At 43.2% G+C, this 22,287-nt stretch overlaps 1 protein-coding gene across 1 annotated transcript in view; it reads left to right on the top strand.

The window, feature by feature from the left end:
* ABHD3 (abhydrolase domain containing 3, phospholipase) overlaps positions 1-22,287 on the top strand; it is a 283,393-nt gene that overhangs the window by 119,578 nt on the left and 141,528 nt on the right. Inside the window, exon 4 of the mRNA XM_078687433.1 lies at positions 15,261-15,306. Coding sequence (XP_078543559.1) covers positions 15,261-15,306 — 46 coding nt within the window. The remainder of the gene's footprint in view (positions 1-15,260; positions 15,307-22,287) is intronic.

The raw sequence follows: 22,287 nt of genomic DNA, 5'->3' as shown, positions 1-22,287 counted from the left end.
GCCCCAAGTAATTACCAGTGTCTGAGATTAATTCAAGCATTCCACCATTACTTTTTTGTATACTTCAGTGTGTCATCCTGAGTGTGATGTGTGTTCCCAGACGTGGGTCCTGTGCTCATTGTGCCACTGGAGCCACATTACAATTGACTGAAGCGCCCTAACCAAGGTAAAATGGTCCTGGGTTGCTTGGGTTCCAGTTCAGGGAGGATCTGGCCTCCCAGTTCAGGTGGACTGCATGTGTCAAAGCAGGAGTCAAGATTGATTTATATATGACTGGGTCCAAATTGGGGTGGCATGGTGTGCAAAATAATGATGCATAGGGATGTGCCCCCAAGTAATTATCAGTCGCTGAGATGAATTCAAGCATTCTACCCATCACTTTTGTTGTATCCTTAATTGAATCCCTGGCCAAAGAACTCAGAAAATGACTCACCAAACTCCACACACCTCAAAATCACACATCTCCCCATTCAGGCAAACTAGTCAACCCTCTGAGACCACTCACGACAGTCTTTCTCAGTGTAACAAGGAGCCTTGCATTATTTGAACTGCCCATCCCCTTTCCAAAAAAAACATGGAGAATTGCTTATTGAATTTGATAGAGGGAACTTGGGCAGAGACACTTCAAAACATAGGAATCGGGAACAAAGAAAGGAAACCTCAGCCCACCCGATCAAAAGGCACAAAGCACAACAACCTGATAGCAATTCCACCTACCACTGTCCCTGAACTTGTAACGTTTCAATCCACGCTAAATTGCCCGCACCTTAACTGCAGGTCTGCAGTGCAAAATAATACAGAAATAGTCGATCAGCATCCTCAGCTTCACTCTTCTAACAGAAACCCAGCTTAATGAAGCCTCACAGGCAGCGTTGGAGGATCTAGTCTTAAAAAAAATGCAATAGGTCTCGCCCTCGTTTAAGTTAAAGCAATTCTGTTTGTAATTAGGTGGCTTTTTAGCTTTGCTTTTATTAGTGTTTTTCAAACTTTCATGTACATAACATGCATATGTATGCATATATGTATATGTATGTATGCATTTATATTTGTATTTATATAGATATGCAGATGTATATATATGTTTATATATGTATGTATATATATACACATGCATATATGAATGCATATGCATATATATACATATATATGTGCATATGTGTGCACGTAGAGAGAGAGGTAGAGTGGAGAGTGAGTAGTAGAGAGGGAGAATAGAGACTGAGTAGTAGAGAGTGAGCAGTAGAAAGTAGTAGAGAGAGTAGTAGAGAGTGAGTAGTAGAGAGTGAGTAGTAGAGAGTGGGTAGTAGAGAGTGAGTAGTAGAGAGTGAGTAGTAGAGAGTAGCAGAGTGAGTAGTAGAGAGTGAGTAGTAGAGAGTAGTAGAGAGTGAGTAGTAGAGAGTGAGTAGTAGAGTAACAGAGTGAGTAGTAGAGAGTGATTAGTAGAGTGAGTAGTAGAGTGTGAGTAGTAGAGAGTGGTAGAGAGTGAGTAGGAGAGAGTGAGTAGTAGAGAGTAGTAGAGTGAGTAGTAGAGAGTGAGTAGTAGAGTGAGTAGTAGAGAGTAGTAGAGAGTGAGGATTAGAGAGTGAGTAGTAGAGAGGGTAGTAGAGAGTGAGTAGTAGAGAGAGTAGTAGAGAGTGAGTAGTAGAGTGTGAGTAGTAGAGAGTGAGTAGTAGAGTGTGAGTAGTAGAGAGTGAGTAGCAGAGAGTGAGTAGTAGAGAGTGAGTAGTAGAGAGTTAGGCTCAGAAGGTAGGCAAGTGTTATAATCATTTTTATCTTCTCAACAAGTTGTACAACATCAAATAAACTTATGACTTTATTCTAAGTTGGAGACTCCTGTGAAAGGGCTATCGATGTAAATGATCATATGGAATGTTTACTTTATGTTGTCGATTCATTTCCTTTTTGTTGTACACCCTTTACAGGTAGACACAGAGTCCGTCACATTTTTCTTTGCCCGTATTAGTTGTACAGACCATTGACAGTCCTTTTGTATTGTTATACTTTATGTTGTGCCTTCAGAAGGATGATTTTCTCAGCTAGAAGCTAAACAACAACACACTTGCTTTACCTTAACTATTAGCAACAATAGTATAGAAGCAACAACAGGGTGGGTGAAAGGGAGAGTGAAGTGGTTCTGTTTTTCGTATAGCAATTAAAAAATGTTACCTAATGTGCTTCAGCACTCAAAATGAAAATGTGACAAATTTAAATAATGCACACCTTTTACTGATCACCACATTGTACAGTCAACATGAAGTAAACTTGCCTGAGCACTTAAGATGTCAGAAATTAGGATATGTCATACACAAAGGCTTCAAAGAAAAGCAACTTGCCTCCTTCACTGATTGTGCTCTATGTATATTGCGCTGGATTGCCTTGTTGTTGAACAGGTATTTGACTTAAATATTCTACATATACTTGTTGCCAAGGGATTCCTTACTACTGATACTGCCCTGTATAATGTAATATGTTTTAAAATGCCAATAAAGTAATACGACATAAAATACAAAAGGAACTGATGTATTTTCTTATTATTTTCTCATGCATAGTTTCAACATCTCCATATTGTTAACAATTTAAAGCTCTGAAACGTACTTTCTTTGAACTGGCTTACCTAAACAGCACACACTACTCGACGTAGTCCAGATGCTTCACTGAGAAACTGGGGATGTAGTGCTAGGTACCCCACTTAAACTAATTTCGTAATGCTAGGCATAATAAACTCACTGAGCTTAGATTCCCTTAGAAACACAGAAACCAAAAACATTAAGTTTGAGTTTAAAAAACCTGGACATTCACTATTTTAAGTATAGCCCTCAAATTGTTGACAGCACACACACGAATGGCGCTAGACTGCACACACATGATGGTGATTGATACATGTGTTAGTGAATGTATTGAGTACTATCAGCTACTTCAGGAAAGAAGTGTCCTGGAGCTAAAACAGGAAGAGAGACAACCGCGAAACATGGTCCATCAAAAAAGACATCTGAAATGACATGGTTTTCGTGAATACGAAAGTCTTTAAATGTCATCTGAATACTGTCAGGTTACCTTGAACTCATAAGGGTGTCGCTAATGCATTCCAAGTTTGGTTGTAACTAATGGTAGAATGAGAGCTTTTATTAAACTTAGAGATATTTACCAAACGAGCAGACTGGGCTCTGAGTGTAAAAGCAGCAGGATACTGAAGAATAACAAGGCCATGTAAGAACTCTCCCCACCTCTGTAGATGGTTTTGTGGCATATGCCCAGAGCTTTAAAAAAACATCTCTTCTGGATGGGGAGTAAACGTAGGTTCTTCTTGAACTTGTTGGAGATTAACGAGAATTTCTTCAGATGCTGCATTCTGAAGGAAGATTTTTAATTGTATTTTAAATAGGATCAGGTTACCTTGAGCTCATAAGGGTGGCAGTAATGCACTTGAGGCTTTAGTCATAACCAGTGTTTGAGAACACATCCCAATTATGCATTTTTTTTTACTTCGAGGTCTTCACCAGAGAAGCAGATTGGGATCAGAGTGTGCAAGGAGGCTTTTACCAAGAGAATAATGAGCCCACGTAAGAATCCTGCTCACAATTGTGAGCAAAATAACGATTGATTTGTTTTGCCATTGTGCAACATTCCGTCCATCATCTTGTTTGTTTTGCTATTCACCATATGTGGGAAGGTTATGCCCAGACGTGGGTCCCGTGCTCACTGCGCTACTGGAGTCAAGCTATCCTGGCTGAAGACGGCTGATAGCCACAAACCGGTCTTAGGATGCTTGATTCCGGTCCAGGGAAGACATGGCTTCGCAGTTCGGGCTGGACTGTTCCCATGAGGCACAGGGTCGAGACTGATTTGCATATGGCCATGTCTGAACTGAGGTGGCTTGGTAAGCAAAATAACGATGGAGTAAACCCAGATCTGTGACTGGGGGTGAATGTTTTGCCATTGTGCAACATTCCGTCCATCATCTTGTTTGTTTTGCTATTCACCCCATGTGGGAAGGGTATGCCCAGACGTGGGTCCCGTGCTCACTGCGCCACTGGAGTCAAGTTATCCTGGCTGAAGACGGCTGATAGCCAGAAACCGGTCCTAGGATGCTTGATTCCGGTCCAGGGAAGACATGGCTTGGCAGTTCGGGCTGGACTGTTCCCATGAGGCACAGGGTCAAGACTGACTAGGTAAGCAAAATAACGATGGATTGAACCCAGATCTATGACTGGGGGTGAATGTTTTGCCATTGTGCAACATTCCGTCCATCATCTTGTTTGTTTTGCTATTCACCCCATGTGGGAAGGGTATGCCCAGACGTGGGCCCCGTGCTCACTGCGCCACTGGAGTCAAGTTATCCTGGCTGAAGACGGCTGATAGCCAGAAACCGGTCCTAGGATGCTTGATTCCGGTCCAGGGAAGACATGGCTTGGCAGTTCGGGCTGGACTGTTCCCATGAGGCACAGGGTCAAGACTGACTTGGTAAGCAAAATAACGATGGATTGAACCCAGATCTATGACTGGGGGTGAATGTTTTGCCATTGTGCAACATTCCGTCCCATCATCTTGTTTGTTTTGCTATTCACCCTTTGTGGGAAGGGTATGCCCAGACGTGGGTCCCATGCTCACTGCGCCTCTGGAGTCATGCTATCCTGGCCGAAGACGGCTGATAGCCAGAAACCGGTCCTAGGATGTTTGATTCCGGTCCAGGGAAGACATGGCTTGGCAGTCGGGCTGGACTGTTCCCATGAGGCACAGGGTCAAAACTGATTTGCATATGGCCATGTCTGAACTGGGGTGGCTTGGTGAGCAAAATAACGATGGATTAAACCCAGATCTGTGACTGGGGGTGAATATTTTGCAATTGTGCAACATTCCGTCCATCATCTTGTTTGTATTGTATTCGTGGCAGTGGCAAATAGCTTTAAACAAACATCTTTACTTGGACAGAGAGCCAATGTAGCTTATTGGAAATTGGCAAAGATTTCTTCAAGCACAAGATCATTCCGGCTGCCCCATTTTGAAGCATCTGCATTTTACATAAAATATATTTCAGCAATACTGCCAGCAGTCCTTCCTGATGAGGACAAGGATTCGAATCATAACATTTGTAGCTGAATTAGGAAGAAAAGGGAGAATTTTTGTAATTATGCTAGAAAGACAGAGCCCCGAGGAGCACACGGTTTTAATATGTTTCACAAAAGACAGATCGAAGGCCACAATCACTCCAAGATTTGGTGTCTGCTGTACAGGGGAGGATTATTTCCTCACCTGTCTCAAGCTACCAGTCCTTCGACAAGATGCTGACTGCACCAATAACCACAATTTCAGTTTTACTGTTTTTAAAGAGCTGTGAGTTAAAACTCATCCACATTGATTCTCCTTACAGGCAGTCATTGAGATTCAGTGCAGTCGGTTTTGGATTGTTGTTCAGTCTAACAACTCACTGAGTGTCGTCCGAAGGACTCTATAGGTACGCAAAGGGGGTCATACACAGATTAAAGAGAGTAAAACTCATAAAGCAGCCCTGTGGGGCCCCAGTCAGAATAGGCTTAGGAGCAGATTAAAAGTTGGCCAGGGCCCCTGTTTGTGTTCAATCCTGTAAAAGCAGCCTTACCGAGAAGACGAAGGAGCACAGCTCACACTGGTGTGGTGCACTGTGAATTATCAAAGTATGCCACGGTCGTTAAAAGGCTAAGTAAACTGATCAGCAACTTGCAGGCAGCAAATGCAGCTTGTTACAACAAATGCCTGAATAATTTTAAATGAACAACCTGGAGCCATAGCTCACATGCCGTAAAGGAAACATTTTATGACAGCCATTGAAAGTGCTTGAGCAAATTAATCTGTGCAAACATGAACAACAAGTGCGCCAAACACGGCGAGAAAAATGCAGATAATATCGGTTGGCAGTTTAAAGACGCAATAGAGAAATACGTGGGTCTCTATTTTAAACTGATAGTGTCACTCTAGTCGCCTCTGTAGAGAAGCCATGCAGATACTTCCACAAAGTCCTTTAAACTCCAATACAAGGGTGTGCGTTGGCATTTCACAACCAACCCGTCATGCAGGTTTCTGACACAGTCTTGTCTACGCCAGCCCTTTTCCCCATATTGCACAATTTGTGTAATTTTGTATTAAAATGAAAAAAGACAGTGCTTCACGGGAAACGAAAAGAAGAAATAATATTACAAACGTACATTTCCACAAACATATATAATATTTACATATGTGCAATGGCAGCACATTAAACAATTAGATTATATGTTTAATCTGCTACCTACACAGAATAAAAGAAAGATTCCATTTCATATACCTACACACAATTCGATTCACCCAGGGCCGTTTTAGGGGGGCAGGTGAGGGTGACCGAAAAGGAAACGGGTCTCGCCTGAAAATAATTTAACGTTCTTCAGATAATTACTACATCGGAATGTGAGTCGACCAATCATCTATTGGGCGTCTGAGTGTATGTGCATTCCCTTGGGAACTGAGAAGGAAGGAAGGGCCGGCGGTGGTGCTGGAAATGTCATGCAGCTTTACACAAAAGATGGAGTCTCAGGCTACTGGTATGTGAAGCTGCACTAATCGCCGACAGATAAGGGGTGGTTTAGTAGCGGGGGAGAGAAGCCTTCTGCCTAGAATGCATAACGAGCACATCTAAATAAAAAGAATGATCTAAAAAACACCCTCGTAGAGTAAACCTCACAGTTCGGTAGCTCACAGGTAAGGCATACAACAAGCAGCTGAGCTCTGCACTTTACGTGCGTACCTCTTTTATGTAGCTCCCTGAAAGGAATACCGTCTCCACCCCCGTCGTAGGGCAAGTAGGGGTCGGATGAGATATCCATAGGAACTGCAGAACAAGGACGGGACGGGCAAACTAATTATAGCTGATTGATTTTAGCATTAACCTGGATCCAAGTTTGGAGCTTGGGGAAGATTTAAAAAAAAAAAACACGAAAGTTTCAGCAGCACTGGCTATAGACACTTGGGGAAGATTAGAAAACAAGCGCTCGCCAGGCAGCCACAGTTTATTTTTGCATCTTGCTTTCACTTTAAAGTGAAAACCAGATGCAAAAATAAACACACCGCGGGGCTTGTCTTTAAGGGGCCATGTGTTTGAAACACATGGCCCCATAAAGATAACAAAGCTTTTGCGACGGGAGGAAGTTAGACGAGCCCGTCCAAGTGGGCCGTCTGACAGAGAGAAAAGTCTACGTGAGACAAACCTCTTTCCCAATGGCTGGCCACCGTTTAGCATAAATGGTGACGCCGGCCAATGGGAAAGAGGGGCGGGGCTTAAAGCCCAATACTGAAGCTCCCTCAAAAACATAAAATCTCTCCAGCGAGACTGCGCATGTGCGCAGCCCATGCAGGCGAGACCTAAAAACTCAATCATCCTCTTGGAAAGAACGTACATAACAGAAGGGGGAGAGGCAGTAATCTTCAAAAGCTCCATCAACTACAGAAAGGTCAACAAAGAATGGCCCCCTCTCCAATATCTTTCATTCAAGCTCAAAATGATTGACCCCACCCTGCACCTTATATACCACCCCCAGGAAATATTTTCATCTTTGCTGAGCCTGTACTCAAGATCCTCACTGAAAATGAGACCAATTGAGCCAGTAACGTATTCCTCAGAGACTTTAATTTCTGCTAAGGTGATCAGAAGTATTTCTCTTCTCTACCTTCCTGAACAGTAACATTTTCCACTAATTCTGCTCTGTACTAATTCGCTCAAGGGGAGGCACCCTAGACCTCATCATTGCAAAAAATGAAAAAGAGAAGATCACCTTCCAGTTGACTGATCCAAGCACTCACTAATTTTGTTCTTACTAAACTCAACTAAAACAGTAATCAAACGTCTGCCTAAAACTGGGTTCTTCAAAGTCTGTCCAGAAGGGCCAGATCCATGCCAGATTTTTAGCATATCCCCATTTAGATAAATGTTGTTATCGTAAAAATCTGGCATGGGTCCGGCACTCTAGGACCGACTTTGGAGAACCTTGGTCAAAAAGATCAAAAGTCTAGATAAGAGTCTTGAGAAACTTAGACAATGACAGTCTCATAGCAGAAATGGATTGTGAATTTCATGACTTCCCCCAAAGTCAATAATTCTATCAGTCACTGTGCTGAACCTATGACAAGTCTTGCAGACACCCTGTCCCTTAAAATACTGACAATTCAAGAAAACCAAAAACTCAGGCTCTGGGATTTGAATAAATACATGAGGAAGGGCGAGTGTTGAGAAACAATGACCGAAGTTGGCAGCAGAAGCTATCAAGAAGAATCCTGCCCCTACTTTGATTAGCCATCTGAAAGTACAAACAAAACATGCGGTAGATCAATCAAAAAACCGTCTCTATTTGACATCTTAATAAATATCCCCAGGCCGACCTCCAACCTGGTGTTATTTTTACATTAGGCAACTTAAGCCATAATAACATTCCCAGAAAATCTGCTAACAGCTGGAACACCTTCTCCGAAATTGATCTATCCAATCTGATTGCCGAAATTTCCAAAACAAGACTACCATCTATCCACAGGGAACCCTGCGAAGAAAGGTCTGTGCTCACATACCAGCCTTTTTTTGCCTTAATGAAATAAAATGCCTTCTTCAGGATCCTGTTTTTATTTCCTTTGATGACATGGAGCTGCATATAGATCCCACTCATGCACGCTGAAATTGGTTAATTTATTTCCATGTCCTATGATGCACATCTGGAGCTCTACCACTACTGAGTTTGGTTTTATCAATTAACCTGCCGAATTAAAGCAATTCCTGTGGTATAGCAGTGACTTCACCACCAAAGACTACAGGCTTCAAATATATTGCACATATCCAAAGCAGATGTCAATCATGGCCCTTCAAGATGTCTGTCTGTGGTTTTGGGGCCAAATGCAACTTTTTGGGGGGGGACAAATAAAACTTTAAATCTTTTGACAAAACCTCCCTGATGTACCCGAAGGCAATCAGGCAGTGAGAAACGAAACTAAAATAATAAGGTCTTCCCAGGTCTCCCTCATCAGGTACGTTGAAAAAAAGGTAGAAGAAAAAGTCCAAGAAAAAACAGAAGCTAGACTCTTCAGCTTTTATATGCTGCCATTTGCAGGGAACATCACTTATTCAGCACCCGTGGGACCTGACTTCAGTACTATCTTCTCCATGGGAGGGTGCAATACTGTTTCTTCAAGCTATTGCTATTATTTAATGTATTTAGATTCATTCATGGCACTCTATCAATGACTCATTCTTACAATAATGGGTTTTGGTAGAGCTGGATTCCTTATGGATGCTTTTCCTATTCACCATAATGTCCAGTTATTCTACCTGTATGTACCCTCTTACTGGAACCAATTCTTGCCTCCTAGACCTTTTGTGATCTGCCCTCCGCCTCAAAGAGAGTTATCATATGAACTTACTGTTCTTAAAGCCGTCTGTGCATGGAGCTCTGAAAGTCCCTATTGCTGATGCTTCCTGTGTCTCCACTGTCATCTGTTCAGTCGCTGCTGCCATGACTCACGGGTGGGGGGGCGGGCGCAGGAGAGCAATTGCGGGAGGGGTATTGGGTGTCCCGCTGGAGGGGGGTCGGAAATAAAAAACTTACCTCGAGGCCAGGTCCCGCGTCTTCTGTGCTCCTGCTTTCCTGCTTTCCTGCCTCCGACAGCAACAGGAAGCAGGCAGCCAGGCTCCCTCCCCTAAGCCAATCATTGTTGAGCTGAGCATTGTGATTGGCCTGAGTGCTGTGACAGGGCGCTCAGCCAGAGGCTATATGGATGGGCATGTTTTCCATGCGGGCTGTAATGTAGCCTGCATGGCGGGCAGGGGAGTGCGCATGACTGTTTTAGGCGGCCCGAGAGGACTGACCAAACAGTCTTGCACACTTAAGAGTGGGCAAACCACTCCACCCCCTGCCCTGCTAGGAGAGCCGAGCAGCCCCGCCCACATGCCCACTGCAAAGCAGCAGGACAGAAAACATAAAATGACAATAACCTTAAGTTATTGTCATTTTCTGTTTCTTACTGCTTAAAAGCAGTGGGGCGACGCTCCTCTGCCATAGCGGAGGAGCCACCCCTGCATCTGTTGTAAGTTCACCATGGTACAGCACTGACGAACATTCTGATTCTTGATTGGCCACGTGAATATTGGTCTCAGCTGTCATGGTGTGCGCTCTGGGACTGTCACGTTTTCTTATTTCTCTTTTGTTTCAGTCTAATACTCTGGAAACAAGCTGTGTATTATCTCCATATGACCCAAAACTGCATTGAGTTCACTATTTTGGAGTTTTACTTTAGCTCCATCACCATGTGTAGTATTGGCATGGTACCACTTACATAGCATTTCATACACCTGATGGGGCCACAAAGCTCTCCGATTTACATCAGGTTTTTGCGCTCTTTTGCATTGCATGGTCGATAGGGGTTTGAATGTAGTATGAGCAAATTTGTTGGGTAGTGTTGGCTTAGATAGTCTCTCACACTGATCCAGTGCAGCAGCTCTGTGAGGATGATCCATTCCATTTAAATGAAGATCTCTCTGGTGTTTTAAAGAAGATAGTCTTTGTAAAGCTGAGCTATAGGACTGTCTGCAGCTGGAGCGTTCCACCTGTTAGGGATGGCTAGCAGGTCAGTGTTTTGGGCTCAACTAACCGCTGTCTGCTGGTCTTGTCTGTCCAAGTCAAGCTTCACAGACAGAGGGAGGGAGCCCACCGCCTGCAAAAGCTGATTGACAGCGGTTGAGGAGCAGGCCTGGTGATGAAGGGTGCCTCCTAATGTAGGTGGGGACCGAGAGTTCTGAATAAGCAATTTCAGCAGGTGTTCAGCAAACTTTTTTGTTAGTGGCTTGTGGAAATTGCCACCTGGGCTGTTGTTTTCTGTTTGTGTTATATAAACTATGATCAATATACTGGGCTATCTGAGTTGCTTCAATGACTTGTCTCTGGCGATGCAATTCTTTGTAGCCGTCTGAGAATGTCTTTATTATACTCTGATTGTCATGCATCACTCAGCCCATAGCATCCTTAACACAGCACACCATCATTGGTGCTGCTGGATTGCCTAATAATCCAGGGCACTGTCTTACTCAGCCACTCTCTCTCACCATATTTCTGGATACTAACATACTTCCAGAAGTATTTCATCTGTCTGTCTGCCATCTTGTAGGCCGGCCTCCATCTTCCACAATTGTGTTTTCAATAGGGTTGTTACACTCAGCGTCGGATTAGTAACGCGGGCATTCGGGCAATGCCCGAGGGGCTGGTGTCCGAGTGCTGCTGAGGGCCAATTTTTTTAGCAGTCTGGGGGGCCATTTGGGCGCTGTCTCTATTGTTCGATTACAGCCAGCGGCCCAGCAGGTGTCTGAGTGGCCTTTCTATAGGCAGGTGGGCGCTCATTACCTCCGTTTAGCAAGAGGTGTCACTCCCTTTGTCTCGCTGGCCGGCCCATTAATGTGTGCACATACTGAGTGGGGGCCTGAGTAGAAGTGGCCTAACTTGTTTCACCACTGTAAACTAACGCCTGCATTTTTTTTACCCCCCTCCTAAAGTTTGTTTTTTATAAGATTACGCCAAAGCAGTGATTTGAGTAGTGATTATGCTAATGTGGGCCGATTTTTTGTATTTGCGTGCCCGGGCCGATTTTCAATCCCAATCCAACCCTGGTTACAACTACATTGTTTAAATATTTTCCTCCTTAGGAAAAATATTTCTCCTGATTAGAAAACCCATGCCCCTACATATTTTCTACCCTCTGGTAACAACCATACTTTTATCCTTTACAGGAGCTGTTCTATTTATTTTATTATGCAAATGTGGGCCGATTTTTTTTATTTGCGTGCCCGGGCCGATTTTCAATCCCAATCCAACCCTCGTTACACTACATTGTTTAAATATTTTCCTCCTTAGGAAAAATATTTCTCCTGATTAGAAAACCCATGCCCCTACATATTTTCTACCCTCTGGTAACAACCATACTTTTATCCTTTACAGGAGCTGTTCTATTTATTTTATTATGCAAATGTGGGCCGATTTTTTTTATTTGCGTGCCCGGGCCGATTTTCAATCCCAATCCAACCCTCGTTACACTACATTGTTTAAATATTTTCCTCCTTAGGAAAAATATTTCTCCTGATTAGAAAACCCATGCCCCTACATATTTTCTACCCTCTGGTAACAACCATACTTTTATCCTTTACAGGAGCTGTTCTATTTATTTTCCAGGACAGGAAATGCCTTGAAATGCGTTTGTGAACACCAAAAACCATGAGTGTTTGGGCCTTCCCTACATTTTGCATTGCCACCTCACACCCATCACCATCCTCTCGCCTCTAACCATACAGTTAAGTATTTTAGAAAATCCACCATAGTAATTATGAATAGGTTTATCCTCAAACTGTGAGTACTGTAGGGTAGATGCACCTTAATATAATATTATTACTTTTCAGAAACCGTATCAATTTGGAATGCACAAGACTGCATAAGACTGCTTTTCTGATAGTTGATTTTAAGCTACCTTTCCCTGCCAGCGGTAATACTACACTTATGAGGGAATTTAATTCCCTTCTACTCATTCACTGGCACAAGAGCACAACAAGGGGCTCTTTTGCCACCTAAAATCTATTTTTTTGATTGTATGTTGCATTTAATCAGGAGATTTCATTAACTGAGATTCTAGTCCATTCATGCTTCCTTTGGACCACTTGTTGCACAATCCCCTACTGGTAGCCTTATTGCTATACTAAGGGGCCTGTCAAGGCTAGGTGGCTTTGTGTCAGGATAGTGTGCTATGGGCCAGCGCTACCTTGAACAGAGGGGATTTTGGCAAGCTTTCTTCACATTTATGAGACACATCCGACCCGCTTCCTAACAGCTTGCTACCACCATAAGTGTTGGGCCAGGCCGTGAGTAGAGGATGCCTGTGTCCATGCTAGCTCAGGAACTGTGAGAATAGATAGTCGCTGCTTGAGAGATTTCATCATCTTGTTAGCATAGTGGTGAGCAGATTGAGATCAGTTTGTATTTTTTATTTCACAGTTATCATGAAAATGTTCTTTTTTTACTATTGATGGTCTTTTCTGATAGTCATGAGTAAGTAAAGTAAATTATTAAGTAATCGAGCTTCTGGTCTTGATTTTACACTTCAGTTTAGAAATTATATCAAGGATAATTGGCTCTTGAGTCATTCATTTGGCATAATTAATCTGAACTTTCCTTCATAATTTTTAATGAGTAAAACTAGCTGAAGTCATAAACTCACACCAAGAAGTAAATGTGCAAATTATGTAGTTGTGACTGATAAGGTGGTATAACTCCTTCCATGCAAGGAACTAGTAGGAGCTCTTTTTATCACACATATTTTAAATGACTTAGTATACCATAGAGTTAGCCATGAGGAGTAGCTGAATACATTACTGAGACCAATAGTATTGTAGCAGGAGCATCGTAAACTTGGATTGTTGTATATGGAATCGTTGGCATGGGGGCTCTAGATCAGACTGATTTACAGAAACCACATTGTGATGGTATGAGGCTGGTTCTAGACATCACACTGCATTTTTTCACATCTGGATGCATAGCTAATGTGTGGTATTACGAGGTTGCAAAAAGTTTCCTTCCCAAACTTTGTGAAGATTTCTTCAAAACGTTTCAAGGTCCACGACCTCCTTAAACTTGACTACATTTAATTACGAGAAAAAAAATCTGCTGGGTTTGCTAAACTAAATCTCAGCAAAACCAAATTCTCTCTCAAAAAAGTTGTCGAATCCATGTATTTCTTTTAATAAACAATTTTATTGATTTTTAAGATCTCACAAATAGCAGCATGACTCATTTGATCATCTTTCTACTTCAACCCGGAATACATTTGCATTAAATGTATACAAGTGGGCGCATTGGCTGTCAACCACAGCATGTGAACATTACATTCACCCCTACAGGGAGGTTTCAATCCTAATCAATCTAGTTGGTTTGCCGCTTGCCCCAGACCTTTTTGTGCTAATTAGGGCATTCTGGGTCTCGCAAAGGGGTTTCTTCTATGCGGCGCACCAATCCACTCCCTGGAGCCATTTGGTTACCGTTGGAGGTTTGAGCTGTGCCCATGTCGCGCCAATGTCACGTTCGGCTACTGCGATGGCTGCCCCCAGGAATAATTTGTCAGTTCGGGATGCATCTAGGCTGTCCATTACTCCCAGGATGAGTCATAAGGGATCATGGGGAACCTGCCAGCCCAGGATAATTGTGAGTTCGGACTCTATTGCAGCCCAGTATGAGGCAAGGTGAGGGCAGGTCCAGGCCATGTGATAAAAATCTGCTGGTTCCTGTCTACAGCGCGTGCAGCTTGGAGAGGGGCGCAAACCCGCTCTGTAAAGGTGTTCTGGGGTGAGATAGGCGGCGTGTAAGTAATATAGCCAAGTATTTTTCAGTTTACAAAACATTGCCACATTTGTGAAGGGAAAACATTCTACATTTAGCAAAACTATGCAGGCAGAATTTACATTTCACCAACTCGAAGTAATAAAAATGGCCACTATTGGTGTGTTGCTTAAATATTTTAGTTTAAATTCTGCCAGATATATATTTGTGTTTTCTCTGCACTTTATATGGTAAAAGATACATCGGATTTGGAATTATTGGCTCTAGTGGGGAAGGGGCAGGGTGCTCCTCTGAGTTACTTTTTTGGTGCCCGTCAGATGGTAGGGTGGTAGGGCAGCCCCCAAATGTTCGGTAGCCCCCTAGCCCTTCAGGGTACTCCAGTCAACCCAACTTCAGTGAGTAGCTGTGAGATATGTGAGACTCGAGGGCCTCTCTTCACATTCTGCAGGGGGGACCCATCATTGTGTGTTATGCCACTGATAGGATCTACTGTGTAATGCCTATGAAGAACGGAAGAGCTACACAGTGAAAAATTGCAACTTCCGTTTGCCTCAGAATTAGAAGAGTTAATTTGTCTTTGCCCTTCTATTTCAGAAATGTTAGTTGCCAACTAGGCCAGAAGGGGAGCCATCCATGCCAACTTACAATGCGTAGGGGTTCTTCGCCAAGCTGTACTTTTGGTACACACTGAACAGTAATGGGATATGGTTGAGGCCCAGCATGACTTACCATTTGTGATTTTGTAGCCTTTTTGGGTTTTGGGAATTGTCTCCTTTTGCCTTTTCTTTATCGTTTGTCCTTTTTGCTTTGAGTAACAAAATATTTCATTCTAATTATTCGTCAATAATTTTTGTGGAATTTGTTAGTTTGCATTTTATCAAATATATTTCATATTAACTTTTTATTTTATAGGTGCGTTGTATTTAACAATCGAGGAGTTTCAGGCGAAGACCTTTTGGTAAGAAATATTGTTCTAGAACTGTTATGGGAATATACTCCTGCTAAGAAATATAGGCTTGTTCACTTGAAATAACTCTGGTATCCAATCTCATTCAATGCTTGGACGAAACTGAGAAAAGGGCCTTTCCCATGAGCTGGTTGGCATTTTAAAATGCTGTCCCACTGCAGATGTTGATTCACACTTTTGGAAAGGAATTTTCTGTTAATCATGTTTTATGTGACAGTATGTTAATGGAATGAACCCACATTTTTTCACAGCACTTAATTACTTGTTTTGTTATGCAAAGTAATGCAAAAACATTACAAATAAAGATAACTATAATGATAAGGAATACCAGCATATGCTGGACTAGATTCTCTATTTGCGTCAGGATTCACTCTTACGACACGCAACCTAAAACAGTACTCCTGACCTCTGACCATAACATCAGTACAATATGTGAATGGTGGTTTTGGGGCCCTTATGTCCGTTAGGCCAATTTTCCTTTCAAAGTAAGCAAAGCCACACTGATTTCTTTCAGAGTGCTGAGTTCCTTCTCTTCTCTGCTTTCGGGAGAAAAGTCCTTGGGATCCTAGGTTGGGCAAGAGGAAGCAGGTTCACCTTTAGATAAGTGCTTCCTTAAGTCACGTGAAAGCTTTCAAACCCAATCAACTCTTTAACATTCAACAATAAAATTAGTATTAATCTTCCCAACATCACACTGGCCCTAAAGCCACTTTTTCAGAGTGGGAATTTCCTTTTGTTTCTTAAGTACAGCTTTGGGAAAATTTGCAACTGCGAGGCATTTGGAAAGTAATGTTCAATCCTTTCTTGTTTGATCCATTATTGAGGATATTGAGCCCAACAATATTGGGAAAAGGATGTGGTCTTACGGTTGGAGCGGCCAACCTTGACACTGGGAAAGCGATGTTGAGTCTTGGCAGGGACGCTCATCATCTTGTGATACTGGGCAATTCATTTCTTCTCCACCAAAAATGAATATATCCTTGTGTAACGCAACTGGAGCTCATGTAAAGCGCTCTGATACTTGAAACCTTCGGGTCAAGTTAGCACTATATAAAACTCTTTACAAACAATGTGAGCTTGAACAAAATCTGGATATTGCAGCAAGTATCTCTTAATAAATGTTGTTAACTTAGAGCAGCTTCACCTTTGTGTAATTTCTCACTTAAAGCCTCACAAACCTTCCAACGCGACAGTTGTCATTTCGGGTACCTGCAATGTAGCTTAGCGAGGGTTTTATACCTGTCTTACAGTTGCTTATAGTGCACTTCAGTTATGCTTGTGGTGCTCTTATTATTATCACCTTAAAGCCTGTCCGAGGCACTCTCAGCAAGCTCAGTTTCCATTTATTCATGCATCACCATTTAGCATCTGAAGAAGTAATTGTTAATTTATATATAGATCATATTATGGCTGAAGAGGTAGGCCCAATGGCTAAACATGATTCAAAATTGCTGTAAATGATTCAAAGTGTGTATATCCTAGTTGCGTCCAACTGTATCTTTGGGTTCATCACCTAATACCTTTGTTGTACATATTGTATTATTTCCCTATAATGGAGGTTGAAGTCATGTTTGATTGTTAAAAACATTTATAAAATTCTTGGAAGGTGTGTGCTTTGTCAAATTTAGATGTCCCCTGTCTCTTTGCGGATATGGTTAATGTAGTCTTTTTCGTGCTTGATTCGCAATTGGCCTTTGGAAATTGGGTGCCTACTTTATTCCCTCTATTGTTTGTCATGTGTTTGAGGCGTAGTAGGGTGAATTCAGCTCTGTTTGTATAAATCGCATCTAATTTACCTTTCAGGGCCTTAACTTTCCTTTGGTGGGCAAATGTGGGGGTATCTGTATGATTTCACTAAGCCAATTGGAGCTCCGTTTCCAGTGTTATTCTGTCTTGGGAACTTTGTGTGGTGAGCACTGACAAGAGGAAGATGCATGTTCCCCTGATGACTGCCTTAAAGGCATCCCAGGTAGTGGATAAATTGGTATCTTGGGGTTTATTCTTGTGAAAGAATTCCTTAATGGTTTCGCATCATTCATCACAAATACGTTCGGTCTCTGGTAAGAGACACAGGGAAAAACCAGCGAAAGAGCTTAGGTGTGGGGGTCCACCAGTCCAGTGTCAAACCCACTGGTGCATGATCTGAATGACACGTTCAGATGAAACTCAGCTGCTAGGATGGTGTGTTCTAGGAACTGACTAATAAATGTATAGTCCAATTCTGAGTAGGAGCGACAAGCGTGTGTAAAAAAGTTATACTCTTAAGTATTTGGGTGTAGTGTGCGCCATTCTTTGATCAATCCTAGCGAGTCAACTGTGTGTTTAAGCTTTTTCATAAAGTCTGCTCGTTGAGGGTGTGTGCTGTTTAACTGTGGGTTCCAAGGAAGATTAAAGCCCCCATGAGTATTGTTAGATCTGGGGGTCTCTAGTTGGCGGAGGTAGGTACCACTGTCCAAATAGGGACCCTTGCTTCTAGTCAGGGCAAGGAGATAACCCTCTGAGATAACCCCTGCTCACCCTCTAGGTAGCTTGGCACGAGCAGTCTAGGCTAACCAGAGGCAATGCGTAAAGTATTTGTACCAACACTCACAGTAACACAGTGAAACACCACAAACTGACTCCACAACAGTTTAGAAAAATAAAGGTATTTTTAATCTAAACTACACAAGACCAAAACGACAAAAATCCAACATACACAGTTCAAGAATATGGTTTCAAAAAGAGTTCTTAAGGTTGCGTTAGAATTCTCTACGTTGCGATAGAATTCTCTACTGATGCGTGAAAAGTTCACAGTTGCGTCACGTTTACTCACAGTACCTTTTAGTTGCAACAAAGTTCCAAAAGCAGAAGCTGGTGCGGTGGAAAACAAGCGATGCGTTGCTCCTGAGACCCTGGGGAGGCGATGCGACAGCCCCGCTGCAGCAGCGGGCGTGTTGCGACGAATCCGGTCTGTATGGGGAGGAAGGCCACTTGTATGGATTCCGGTGCGTAGGTTCCGTAGGAAGTCTGTTCTCGCAAAGGCACGATGCGACGATCTCGTAGGTGCTGCGACGATCTCCGGGGCGACGATGCGCGGTCCAGCGGCGATCCTTTCTCTCGCAGCTCCTCGATGCGATGATTCTGCGACGACACTCGCAGCGACGTGATGCGGTCCGCAAGCAAGCGGTGCGGCGTTCTCACCCAGCGACGACAGGCTCTGCGACGATACTCACAGCGATGTTCGATTCTCCCGCACCGGTCTGGTGCGTCCCGCAAACGAAGGATGCGACGTCTCTGGCAGCGGTGTCAGGCGCTGCGACGATCTCGACCTCCGTAGCGGCGGGAAACTTCTCGCACTGTCGGGGATGCGCTCCGCAAGCGAGCGATGCAACACTTTTCAGATTCAAAAGTCACTCAAGCTTAGTTTCAAGCTTCCCAGCTCAGGTACAACTTCCAGAGGCCCCACAACTGGATCAAGCACTCTAGGAAGGACAGAACTCTCTCAGCAGAGTTCAGGGAAACTGGGGGTGAAGTCCTTTTGTTCCTGAGACTTCAAAACAGGGAGCCAGCTCTTCTCAGGCCCTTGGAGATTCCTTCAAGACAGGGGACACAGCTCACAGCAAAGTCCTTCCCCTCTCCTTGGCAGCAAAGCAACAGCAGATCAGTCCAGCAGAGCAACAGCAGGACAATCTTCCTTCTTCAGAGTCAGCTTTCTCCTTGGCAGAGGTTCCTTCTTGATTTCCAGGATGATCTAATTTTCTGTTGTCAGGGGTCCTGTACTTATACCCCTAAAGTCTTTGTTCTCTTGGTGCATGTGGGCCCTGAGCCCGGTCTGAACCAGTTCTGGGTGGATCCTGAGCACTTTGTTTTGCTGGCTGCATCTTTCCTTTCAGAGTGAGGGGCAGGGTCCTCAGCCGCCCAGCAGGGGGGTGGAGCCAGCATTGTGGCAGGCAGGCACAGCCCTATTCAGCCCAGGTGCTAACTCCTCCCACCACTCCAGTTGCAACTGCAGTCATTCAGCCTAGTGCTGACTCATCCATCCTGCTGGGGAATTCCCCAGCCCCTGTCACTCACAAACCAGACAGTCAATACACAAACAGGCCCAGGCACACAGAAGGGTTAGACAAGAGAACAGCAACTTTCTAAAAGTGCTGTTCTCAAACCCAGGATTTAAAAACAACCTTTCCTAAAAGATGTGTTATTAAATTCTGAGTTCAGGGATACTAGATACTTATGTCCTATCTTGTTCCTATGGGAAGAAATGCTGTTAACCACTGTAGCCAGCATCCCCCATGTTAATCTATGGAGCAAGATAGCCTTACAATAGTGAAAAACGAAAATGGCTGTAATTCACTACCAGAACATGTTACCTGCACCAGTACATGCTCTACCTTTCACATACACTGCACCCTGCCCAGGAGGGTACCTTGGGCCTTCCATAGGGGTGGCTGATGTGCACAAAAAGGGAAGGGTTAGGCCTGGTCAGTGGGGACACTGGCCAGGAGGACATGGCAGTTCTAAACTGCCCATAGGCACTGCAGTGGCAGACCTGAGACACCATTTTAGAGCTACTCCTGTGGGTGGCACAATCAGTGCTGCAGGCCCACTAGTAGCATTTGTCATCACCAGCCCTGGAACACCCAGTGCACTTTACTAGGGACTTCATGGTGATACAAACATGCCAAACATGTATATCCAATCAGAATAACAATTTACACAGGGAGCACTTACACTCTGGCACTGATCAGCAGTGGCAGAGTGTCCAAAGCATCTAAACCAGCAAAACGAAATCCAGCACAGCATCAAAAATACAGGAGGTAGAGGCAAAAAGATAGGGGGGAACCACGCCAAAGATGCCAGGTCTAACAAGTATAATGTTGCCTTCTGCAAACCCCCTAAAAGACTAATGAAAGAGTGGAAGAATGTAATTTGCGCACAGACCGTACCTTTAGTGCACATCTCATGGGTTTATCGCACTATATACATTTGTCAAACAATCAATGTTGTAAACCATGCCCAAAATTTTATAGCCGCCCCAAGTCCCAATTGGTCAAAAGGACCTATGAACTTGGCTGAGAAGTCATTGGAATACGTGTAGTCAGTATGAATGACTAGGCCTCCCTATCTTTAAAGTTCTAGTAGGGCTTTGTGGGGTTTCTGCAAAAGGCATTCATAGGCCTGTGACCGCTATGAATTCTTGGGATGTTCACAGAGCCCTTCGCATTATTACCTGGTCCACATACATCAATTTTTTGTCTGACTATTTTTTCACCCACTCTGCTATTACCCACATGTATACTCCTTGGTAGTTTATTTTAATAATTGGGAGTGAGAGTCTCGTATGTGGTTTAGGCTTTTGCAATAACTTAGCTGGAATTCAGGTCTTTGTTATGACCCAGATGCAGTAAAACAAGCATTTGAAATGCAATAGGTCTCGCATTACTGAAAGTTTGAGCTATTGACGTTGCATTATTGTTTGCAACAGCAATAGCTCAAACTTTCAGTAATGCGAGACCTATTGCATTGCAAATGCTTTTTTTTATTCTGTGGCTCTCAGAAAAATAACACACTTTCTACAAGAGCACGTTAGGAAACTGATTACGGCTGGGATGGACAAAGGACTCCTGTGTGCTTTCCCGCTACTACCTCAATGTCCCAAGTTCTGAAGAAGATCATGAAAATCAGGCCCATGTCGTTCCAATGGCACTGAATTGTGTCAGAAGAATGTGGCGCCCAGAACTCCTGAGAATGAGTCCCTGTCCTCTTATCAGGTTCCTACTTCGGGAAGACCTCCTGTCTCCACAGCAGGACAGAGCCCTTCACCTGAATTTAAACGGCTGACACCCCCATGTGTGGAGATAGAACAGCGGCAAATGACAACCTTCAATTTGCCACCTGAAGTGGTGGATGTCATCCTCAGATACTCCTCCATGAAATCTATTAATGCCGGGCGGTGGGTCACATTTGTAACTTGGTGCCTTGCCTGGAAAACAGCAAAGCTGTCAGACATTCTTTTGTTTGTTTTATTTGTATTCCAGCACAGCCTTTCCAGTGGGCATGGTCCATATTCCTTTATTATAGTTATTGAAAATATAAATTCTAAAAATATACTAAGGCATTGGAGCATACAAATAGATGCACAATTTTAGTGCCCAAAAGCCAGAAATGCACGACCCACATCTCCGAAACCAACAAAAGGACTGAATTCACAAATCTGTAGAGCAATGACTTCGATCTGCAAATAAAAATAGGTGCCCTCGAAGCCCTTCCCATGGGTTCATTCTTTAAACCTAGCTTTTTCCCAAACATATAACAAATTCCGGAAAATTGCTACTGTTACATATTCATTTACTACCTCGACCATTTTGCAAAATCTTAGAACAGTGAGAGGAAGATTACTTTTTCTCTTTCGGTGTCTAGCACAGGTTAGATATAGTGTCAGACAGTAATGAAGTATGCATTGTAAAGCTGGAGGGTGCACACTGCAGCCTAATCTGTATTCAGGGGTTCCACTTCGACAGATGTGCAGCAGAAGGGTTTGAAGGATGTCCTGGTTCCTTTTATGCACCCACTACTGAATGTGGTAAAACCCAAGAATTTCTCTGACAAGGATGTCACACACAATTTGAACTGTGTGAGCAGGCACAATTCCATGCTCAACAGTGACTTTCGTTGCTGTCCAAACACTGAAAGCTTGTTGTCTGACGAGCATATAGTTGCTTAGAGAACAAACAAATGAAAAATAAATACATATATTATTTAAAGGATTGCATCCCTGACTTAGAGATGGTAAAGCTATGCAACAGTATGGCTCACATAAGAGGAAAGGTTCTTATTTTTTAACAACGTAAACTTATAAAAATGTAAAGATGTACCGATATTAAAGATGATCATGTATTTATTATTCAAGGACAGGAAAATATTAGTCTTAAGATCACTGATTGCTTTGACAATAATCCAGGCTACAATAAAAGTCAAGTCGAAACCTCCATG

This window comes from Lissotriton helveticus, chromosome 4_1 (genome assembly GCF_964261635.1).
Source record: "Lissotriton helveticus chromosome 4_1, aLisHel1.1, whole genome shotgun sequence".
Taxonomy (NCBI): Eukaryota; Metazoa; Chordata; class Amphibia; order Caudata; family Salamandridae; genus Lissotriton; species Lissotriton helveticus.
The sequence above is the reverse complement of the archived record's forward strand: the minus strand, read 5'-3'. Positions and strand labels throughout refer to the sequence as shown.